The sequence below is a fragment of the Argentina silus genome (assembly GCF_951799395.1).
Source record: "Argentina silus genome assembly, chromosome: 5".
Lineage (NCBI taxonomy): Eukaryota > Metazoa > Chordata > Actinopteri > Argentiniformes > Argentinidae > Argentina > Argentina silus.
The window spans coordinates 5315440-5325439 of NC_139659.1; the positions used below are offsets into that span (position 1 = coordinate 5315440).

General features: G+C 51.1%; 1 protein-coding gene across 1 annotated transcript in view; it reads right to left on the reverse strand.

Moving 5' to 3' along the window:
- The window catches only part of pappaa (pregnancy-associated plasma protein A, pappalysin 1a), a 98754-nt gene that overhangs the window by 52400 nt on the left and 36354 nt on the right, over positions 1-10000 (reverse strand). The window contains exons 8-10 of the mRNA XM_083669847.1: positions 4554-4682; positions 4226-4317; positions 508-704 (exon numbers count right to left, since the gene is read on the reverse strand). Coding sequence (XP_083525973.1) covers positions 508-704; positions 4226-4317; positions 4554-4682 — 418 coding nt within the window. The remainder of the gene's footprint in view (positions 1-507; positions 705-4225; positions 4318-4553; positions 4683-10000) is intronic.

The following is a 10000-nucleotide window of genomic DNA, read 5'->3' on the forward strand; positions in this document are numbered from 1 at the left end:
GAGTCCAATGTTTTTGGCTCTCAGCGATGCCTCCTCTCTTGACAGACCGAAACAGATCAATGATTACCAGAGTCCTGAGAGGAATCAATGACGTCTTCCTCATCTGTCCTCCATAAGCATCGCATTATTGGAATCGAGTAAAGCTACCTCTCTGCTTTGGGCATTTCCTAATATATAACCCCTCCTCAAGACATGATTAATAACATGAAGGCAGAAATGAATCAGGTAACCATCTCAAGAGCTTTTTCAGGTTCAGTTTCACTCTAAATGGACACAATGGATACATATATATTGTATCTCTTCCCTCTGTGACTTAATCTTGGTGACAGTGTGTGTGTGTGTGTGTGTGTGTATGTGTGTGTGTGTGTGTGTGTGTGTATGTGTGTGCGTGCGTGCGTGTGTGTGTGTGTGTGTGTGTGTGTGTGTGTGTGTGTGTGTGTGTGTGTGTGTGTGTGTGTGTGTGTGTGTGTGTGTGTGTGTGTGTGTGTGTGTAGGTTACATCCTGACCTTAGTGACTGCGGGGTAGCCAGCGGCTACATCTGCAGGGCAGTAGAGTCTCTCTTCGTGGGACACCTCCACGGCGGTAGCCCACTGGTCCAAGAACCCGCTGGGGGTGTACAGGCCGCAGTCTCGAACACTGGTCTCCCTCTCAAAGTCCTCACACACCCCGTCCCCGTCGTAGAAGTAACACAGACTAGGCTCCTCTGGGGGAGGGGAGAGGAGAGTGAAAATAAAGGTGTAAGAGAACAGAGAAAAAAAGGAGGAGGGGTAGAAAGGAGGGAAGCAGGGGAAAGAGAGAGGGATGGGAGAACATTTAGACCGGCAGTTAGATACATGGACTGCATGGTATTGATTAGATACATGGACTGCATGGTATCGATTAGATACATGGACTGCATGGTATAGATTTCCATGGACTTGGCTGCTGACTGGTTAACTGCTGACTGGTAGGTGGAAAAGCAAAATCCTAGAAGAGGCACTTCTAAAAATGAAAAATCACCCCTGTCCATCTCTTTCACCTCCCTCCATCTCTTTGAACTATGTCTATCACCTTCACCTCGATCCATCTCTTTCACCTCCCTCCATCTCGTTGAACTATGTCTATCACCTTCACCTCGATCCATCTCTTTCACCTCCCTCCATCTCGTTGAACTATGTCTATCACCTTCACCTCGATCCGTCTCTTTCACCTCCCTCCATCTCTTTGAACTATGTCTATCACCTTCACCTCGATCCATCTCTTTCACCTCTCTCCCTCTCTTTGAACTATCTCCATCTCCTTCAGCTTTCTGCATCTCCTTCACGTCTCTGCCTCTCTTTGAACTCCTTCCATCTCGTTCCTCAAGCAAAGACAAAGAACCATGGGTAACTCTCCAATAGAATGCTCGGCCAGTAAGGATAATCAGGGAAGTATCGCACCAGAGCTGCTTTCGTTACTCCTGACCTTAGCATAGGCTACTTCCCCCCTCCTGTCCCCCCATCATCCCCTCCTCCCCTCCTCCTCCCACCCCCCACACCCCTCTCTCTCACAGTGTAAACACCAGGTCAGCATTTCCAACCTCTCCTCTCTTATCGCCCACCGTGTTTTCATTGGGGATGACAAGAATGAGATGAATGCATAAATTCAGACACAGTGGAGAGCGGAGGGGTGATGGGGTGCACCTCTCCTCTCCTCATCCCTCCTCTCCCCTCAGCTCTGCTCCTCTCTCTCCTTTTCTCCTCCCCTCCCCTCCTCTCCTCTCCTCTCCTCTCCTATCCTATCCTCTCCTCTCCTGAGCAAGAGGCCTTCGGGAGAGAAACACAATCTGATGAACTTGACAGATTAGGATCACTTCTACTTTATTTAGACAGGAGTGGGGAGAGGGAGAGAGAGATAGAGTGTATGAGAGAGAGAGAGAGAGAGAGAGAGAGAGCACTCCCCAAGGAGACAGCAAGGCAGGCAGGCAGGAGGATAGACCAGTATAGCTTTTACAGACATCCCACCCGGAGTTGGGGCTGGAGCTGGAGCAGGGAGAGGAGAGGTGGCTGGGGCCTGGGATAGGAGGCTAGGCCCAGGATAGGAGGCTGGAGCTGGGATAGAAAAGCTGGGTAAGGGGGCTGGGATAGGAGGCTGGGATAGGAGGCCGGAGGCTGGGGTAGGAGGCTGGGGTAAGAGGCTGGAGCTGGGGTAAGAGGCTGGGAGAGGAGGGCTGGAATTGTGCGTGTGCTCTCGCAGTGTCGGGGTTCCAGTAAGGGGGAAGGCGGCATTCCGTGCCAAGTTGGCTGAGCCTCCTTGAAATTCCAGCACTCCCCAGCTCTGCTTCGCTCAGCTCAGCTCTCTGCTCTGCTCTGGTGATGTTGAAACAAGGGGCTGCAGAGGGGGCATACAGAATACGCTCCCGCCACTCATAACAAGCAGACCGAGGGGGAGAGAGGGAGGGGAGAGAGAGAGGGAGGGAGAGAGAGAGAGAGAGAGAGAGGAAAGGGGGGTGGGGGGGGAGTGGGGGGAAGGGGGCTGAAAAGGTGACTGAGTGCAAGACAGAGAGGAGGATAAACAGCGAGACCGAGAGAGAGAGAGAGAGAGAGAGAGAGAAAGATCCAGTCCTTCCATGCTCAGGCTACACATTTCCCTCTCTCTCTCCCTCTCTATCTGGCCCTTCTCCTCAGCCCAAGAGCACATCGTACTCGGCACCATACTTTGTGTCTGCTCCCAGTCCAGCATACAGACAGGCAGACACACACACACACACACACACACAAACACCAAAACACTCACACACACACACGCACACATGCATGCACGCATGCACACACACACACACACACACACATACACACACACACACACACACACACACACACACACACACACACACACACACACACACACACACCACACACACACACACACACACACACACACAAACAGACAGACGGACAGAAGGTCCTGTCATTATAGTGTCCGATTTCCACACAAAAAGGAGAAATATGTCAGGCAGTCACACACACATCCCCGAGCGCTGCGGTCAATGGAAAATGACCCTCCTAGGCCATCCAGCAATCTGACAAGGATTATGAGACATATGCATACACACACACACACACACACACACACATACACACACAGGCACCCACACACACACACACACATACACATCCTTCGAGGAGCAGCTTTGACACACAAAAACAAAAGAAAGCAAGCAAAATAAAGGGAGAGAGAGAGGGAGAGAGAGAGAGAGAGAGAGAGAGAGAGAGAGAGAGTGAGTGACAGAAAGAAAGTGGGGAAGGAAATCATCCATATGTCAATAAAACAGTGTCTGAGGTGATGCCAGACAATCCACTATATAAATTTGTTCATGTGTTCTTGTCAAACACAATCGTTTCCAGACTTTCGCCGAGTCATCAGAGTCATCATGATGAGCTACGGCATCAACTTTTATGATGAAAGAGGCGTAAAGTTTTTAGACAGAAGAAGACCCAGGCGCAGATGTGGAACACTGAAACATCTTGCTCAATGTCACTCCTAGAACAGCTTGTATGACTAGCATGTTGCTAACTCACATCCTTCCTGCACATTCATTGAACAGCAAATTTAACTAGCATGCAGCTAACTAACTAGCTTCCCCCATATTTGACTAGCATGTAGCTAACTAACTAGCTTCCCCTATATTTGACTAACATGCAGATAACTAACTAACTTCCCCGATATTTGACTAGCATGTAGCTAAGTAACTAGCTTCCCCTATATTTGACTAACATGCAGATAACTAACTAGCTTCCCCCATATTTGACTAGCATGTAGCTAACTAACTAACTTCTCCTCACCACTACTCACAACTGACCTGAACTGGATGCATTTGAGAGTCTTCTGACTATATCTTAGTCATAGACATCTGCCAACCAATCAAAAGAGTCTATCTGGATCCAGGGGACCAATGGAATTGAAATGGAATGTCAAAGCTGGCTGTCTGGTTCAGCCCTCACCAAGATCCCTATTTCCATGGCGTCCAAACGTCATGGAAACTTCATCCCCACAACATTTCCACCTAGATCTCATCACTCAATCACCTCTGGGTGTTCCTCAATCAGTATCAAGGACAATTTTTTTTCCACATAGAATGAACCACAGGGTTGAATGGATATTCCCATTCTATTGGATCTAACTCTATATCACTGAAGAGCTACATTGAGTTGAATGCATGTGTCCCATTCTATTTGTTCAACGTCTACAGTAATGAGGACTTACCAACACAGTTGAAGAAAGCCTCCTTCCTACACTGGCTGGAGCAGCCGTCTCCATTCATAGAGTTCATATCATCACACTCCTCGCCCTGGGACCTGAGAGACAAGAGAGAGTCACTAGGAGAACACACACACACACGCACGCACGCACGCATGCAGAGACACACACATACTCCCACACACACACACGCACACAGAGAGACACACATCTTGAAGGTAAATTGCTGTGCCAGTGCCACTATGACCTTGACAGGATTGCAATGTATCTTCCTTTCACATTCAACAGGTTCTTTATTCTCCTGGAAAAGGACTAGACATGTCCAGTGCATTACCTCTGGATGCGTCCATCTCCACAGTACGGTGCCCCAAGCTGGTGACTGCGAGGCGGGGAGGGCTCACTCTCACTGCGGCTGGAGATGGTCTGGACCATGTACGTATACACAACACCCGGGACCATGTCCCTGAAACACACACAGAGGACAAATCAGCACAATACACACCAGACAGCGGGTGGTGGAGGTAGAAAAATCAGAGGACGGGCTCATTGTAATGCATGGAATGGAATGAGGAATGGTAGCAAACACACGTGCATTACAATGAGGCCCGTCCTCCAAATTTGACCTCCACCAGCCTCCACACTACCCTGCAAACACACACAGAGGAGAACCCAGCTCAATATACGACTGGGGTCAGTAACCCAATGACTTATAGCACCGAGTTCTGGTTCTGCTGCCAGAAGGGAATAACCCGAGACATACAAGCAGAACGTGGACTTTGGTTTAAATAATGAAACTAAAGTCGGAGGGAGATCTTCTGGGTGCATAGATGTCAGTAAGGATTCAGCCTTCGGTACGTAAGTAAGAGTTACAGCAGATCATGTTTCTGCAAAACTTCACGGCAACTCAGAACAATTCCACTGAGCCAAAGGCACTGTACGCTATATCTATATAGAGAGACATAATCTCTCTCTCTATTCCCCTGTGAAGTGTGTGTGTGTGTGTGTGTTTGTGTGTGTGTGTGTGTGTGTGTGTATGTGTGTGTGTGTGTGTGTGTGTGTGTGTGTGTGTGTGTGTGTGTGTGTGTGTGTGTGTGTGTGTGTGTGTGTGTGTGTGTGTGTGTGTGTGTGGTTGAACACCTGAAGCGTCCCTCCAGCCTGTATGCCTGTATGGGGTTCCTGCCTGGTTCCTGTCTCACGCCCTCCTACTCCACTCTACTGTAAGTGATATCTATGGAGCGGGTCCACACACACACACACACACACACACACACACACACACACACACACACACACACACACAGGGCTATGTGAGTTCACCTTCCAACAAAGGGTTGAGGTGTGCTGGTCGCTGTGACCGCAGTGTGAGGGTGTGTGTGTGTATGTGTGTGTGTGTGTGTGTGTGTGTGTGTGTGTGTGTGTGTGTGTGGAGGGGAGGGGGGGGCAGGGGTGCTAGAGGGCGTGTGAGGTGAGGGGACAGACGTGGGGGCTGGGGGGGGGGGGGAGTGTACCTCTGTTTCCGCCCCACTCTGAGGACACTGCAGACACAAACAAACATGTGGAGCTGCGAGCCAGGCCTGCTTTCATAGGACACACACACACACACACACACACACACAGACACACACGCACATGCTTTCATAGGGAGACATCCAATATGCCTCGTACAGGCCAAAAACAAGATGGGAGTTAGAAAAACATCCAGCTACATAGCGCTGCATCAGTGTGTGCTCCGCTGGCCAGATTCTGGAAAACAGGGAAGCTCAACAACACAGTACAATACAAGCGGCCGTGCCAAGGCAATGCAATGCTATACTGAGGCATAATGTGAGTGTCTGTTTTAGGTTTGATTTGGTGAGTGTTATCATAACCAGGTGTGTTGGTTCAACTGACTGCATGTGTGGAGTAGTGGGACTATCATGAAGGGGAAAATGAAAAAGCGGTGATATTATCGAATTACGGTAAGTAGGAAACAATAGGTAACACACACGGACCATCACACACGGACCATCAAGTACGTTTCATTTCCGAATGCTTTTCCCAGTGCTCTCAGACACACGCACGTGCGCACGCACTCACGCACGCACGGACTCACGCACGCACGCACGCACGCACGCACGCACGCACGCACACACGCACACACGCACGCACAGACACAGACACTCACACACACAAATTATCCCAGTGTTACAGAGCCACAGCAACAGTGGCAGCCATGGTAAAACCACAGAGAGTTCAAACAAGGCCAGAGCCTTCCCCTCTCTCTCCCCTCTCCCTCCCATCTCTCTCCCCTCTCCCTCCCCTCTCCCTCCCCCACTCTCTCCCCTCTCCCTCCCCCACTCTCTCCCCCTCTCTCTCCCCACTCTCTCCCTCCCCCCTCCCTCCTCTCTCCTCTCCCTCTCCCTCTCCCTCTCCCCTCCCTCTCCCTCTCCTTCCCCCTACCCTCCCCCCCGTCCTCCCTTCCCTCTCCCTCCCCCCTCCCTCCTCTCTCCTCTCCCTCTCCCTCCCCTCTCCCTCCCCCACTCTATCCCCTCTCCCTCCCCCACTCTCTCCCCCTCTCTCTCCCCACTCTCTCCCTCCCCCCTCCCTCCTCTCTCCTCTCCCTCTCCCTCTCCCTCTCCCCTCCCTCTCCCTCTCCTTCCCCCTACCCTCCCCCCCGTCCTCCCTCCCCTCTCCCTTCCCTCTCCCTCCCCCCTCCCTCCTCTCTCCTCTCCCTCTCCCTCCCCTCTCCCTCCCCCACTCTCTCCCCTCTCCCTCCCCCACTCTCTCCCCCTCTCTCTCCCCACTCTCTCCCTCCCCCCTCCCTCCTCTCTCCTCTCCCTCTCCCTCTCCCTCTCCCCTCCCTCTCCCTCTCCTTCCCCCTACCCTCCCCCCCGTCCTCCCTCCCCTCTCCCTTCCCTCTCCCTCCCCACTCCCTCCTCTCTCCTCTCCCTCTCCCTCTCCCCTCCCTCTCCCTCTCCCTCTCCTTCCCCCTACCCTCCCCCCTCCCCCCCGTCCCCCCTCCCCTCTCCCTTCCCTCTCCCTCCCCTCTCCGCCAGCCTCAGTCAGCAGAGTTAGGGGGTGTCTGCACTAATGGCCATGGAAGCAGTAACGTTTAATAAGTGGCAAGACAAATCATTCAAATTAGTTATTAACATGAATGTCTGTGGGTCCGTTTTTATGCATCGATTTCACTCTGTTCTGACCACCGCTGAGAACGTGCCTGCACAGAACCAATAAAACATATAGACAAACACACACACACACACACACACACACACGCACACACACACACACTTGGAGAGCAGACTGTAGACACACACACACACACAAACACACACACACAGAAACGTGTCAAAAGATTTACTGCAGGAAAGCCTTTTTTACCGTGGCGTTTTTTTAGTATGAAATGTGTTCCATGCCTTTTTCTTCCCTGAGACCTAGGTCACTGTTTTACCTCCCCCACAGGCGGGAGAGAACATGGGCTTCAATTTGGCTGTCCTGCCCCAGATAGAACAGGAAAAGCACATGACTAAGATCAGGTACACTGCCTACAGCCCAATCCAGCAATGTTCCACACGCACCCACGCACGCACGCAGACACGCACACACGCACACACGCACGCACGCACGCCACAAACACACACACACACACACACACACACACACACACACACTGTGGTGGAGAGGTCTGGGCTTAGGTTTTATTATCAACACAATCAAAGGGGGGATGTTTGACCTGACACACTCCCCTGGTTTAGACTTGTGTTCTCCAGTCTTGGCTCAGTGTGAGGCGACACTGAGGCCGTTCTCAAACAGCCCCGTCTCTTAATTGAATTAGTTTAGCCTCTGGAAAAGGAAAGCTGAGGGAGACATGAGCCCGGAGGAAACTCCACTGAGGAGAACGAGGGCCGTCGCTGCCGAGAGAGAACACACACATCGCCTCTGCTCCGCAATGCTCCTCTGTCACAGGAACACTTTGATGGAAGGCCAGGTCAGACTGGTCAGAGGTTGTTCATACGTACACACACACACATGCACTCACGCAGGCACGCAGGCATGCGCACACACACACACAAACACACACACACTCTCTCTCTCACACGCACACACACACACACACAGACATTCTCTCTCTCTCACACACACACACAGACATTCTCTCTCTCTCACACACACGCACACACACAGACACAGACATTCTCTCTCTCTCTCTCTCTCTCTCTCTCTCTCACACACAAGCACACACACACACAGACACACACACACACACACACACAAACACACACACACACACACACACACAGAAACACACTGCTCGCTGGCTTGCTCAGGCCTGACGGAGAGACGTGACCCGTGCGAGAGAGAAGCAAGCGGCTGGAACGGTGGGAAGGATGGCTGGGAGGCAGACAGAGAGAGAGAGAGACAGAGAGAGAGAGAGAGAGAGAGAGAGAGAGAGAGAGAGGAAGGAGAGGGAGGGATGAAGAGAGGGAGAGAGAGAGAGAGAGAGAGAGAGGGAGAGAGAGGGAGGAAGAGTGGAAGAGAGAGGGAGAGAAAGAAGGGAGAGAAGATGGAAGATCGAGACAGAGAGAGAGAACGAGAGAGAGACAGAAGGAGAGATGAGACAGACAGACGGGGGGCAGACAGCTTCTTCTGGTGGCGCGGCGGGCTACGTCACAAAGCTCTGATGATTTTGACTACGCTGCTCATAGCAGAGCAAAAGTTCACATGAGGCTCCCTTCACGTTCTCCGCCAAGATCAACAACCACTCTGGTTCTACCATCTCCACGACGCTAACTCCCCAGGACTGGAGGGAAGGAAAGAGGGGGAGGAGGAGGAGGGATGAAGTGAGAGAGGGATAGAATGAAAAAAATAAGTTCAGAGAGAGAGAGAGAGAGAGAGAGAGAGAGAGAGAGAGAGAGAGAGAATAGAATGCAAAAAAGAGGTAAAAGGAAAAGAAAACAGATTTCTGAAATAGTGTCAAGAGAGGCTGTGCAGATACCGGGGGCCACCTGGGACAATAACTGGTATATGAAATATGCTTCGGGAGGGGGGGGGGGGATAGGAAAAGAAGTGCACCTTTGTGAAGAGAGTAAGGGGAGAGAGAGGGGGAAGCTCTGACTTCATTCAAGGCGATCTGTCACTGATATCTTGATGAGGAGAGACACAGGCATGTTCAGAGGTCGGGGGTGCAACACCCACACACACACACACACACACACACACACACACACACACACACACACACACACACACACACTCAGGTGATACATGTAGATGTGTGGTTTATGGGCTGGTATGATGGACATTCATGCCCCAGGGAGAGGCCTCTACTCTGGGTTGAGACTCGGTCACAAAGAGGCTCTCCTGGTTCTGAAGCACAGATACACACAGAGAAGAGAGGGTTCAAAGGAACTGCCTGGGAATTCTCTTAAACAACATTTTGACATCCTGTCCAAAAGATTGGAAACTTCATTATTTGTTCAGCCATAAATAAAGTCAAGCCAAAAAAGAAACATATTTCCCCAAATCTTGAAATAGCTTGCGCTCTCTTATTGGGAATGATATTCAGAAAAGATCCATAGAGAATGCTCTGATCCATTTGGGCCAGAAGTCATCCACTGAGCTGAACAGTGTTATGCAGTCCCATCTAAGCTCCTGTGAAGGTCTAGGTTTGAACCCGGGTCTCCCATGTGGAAGACAAACGTATCTACCATTGGACCAGAAAGACATCCTCACAGTCCCATTTGGCGACACTTGAGTTTCCATCTCTCAAGCCAATGCTTCCTCGTCACGAGAGATTGA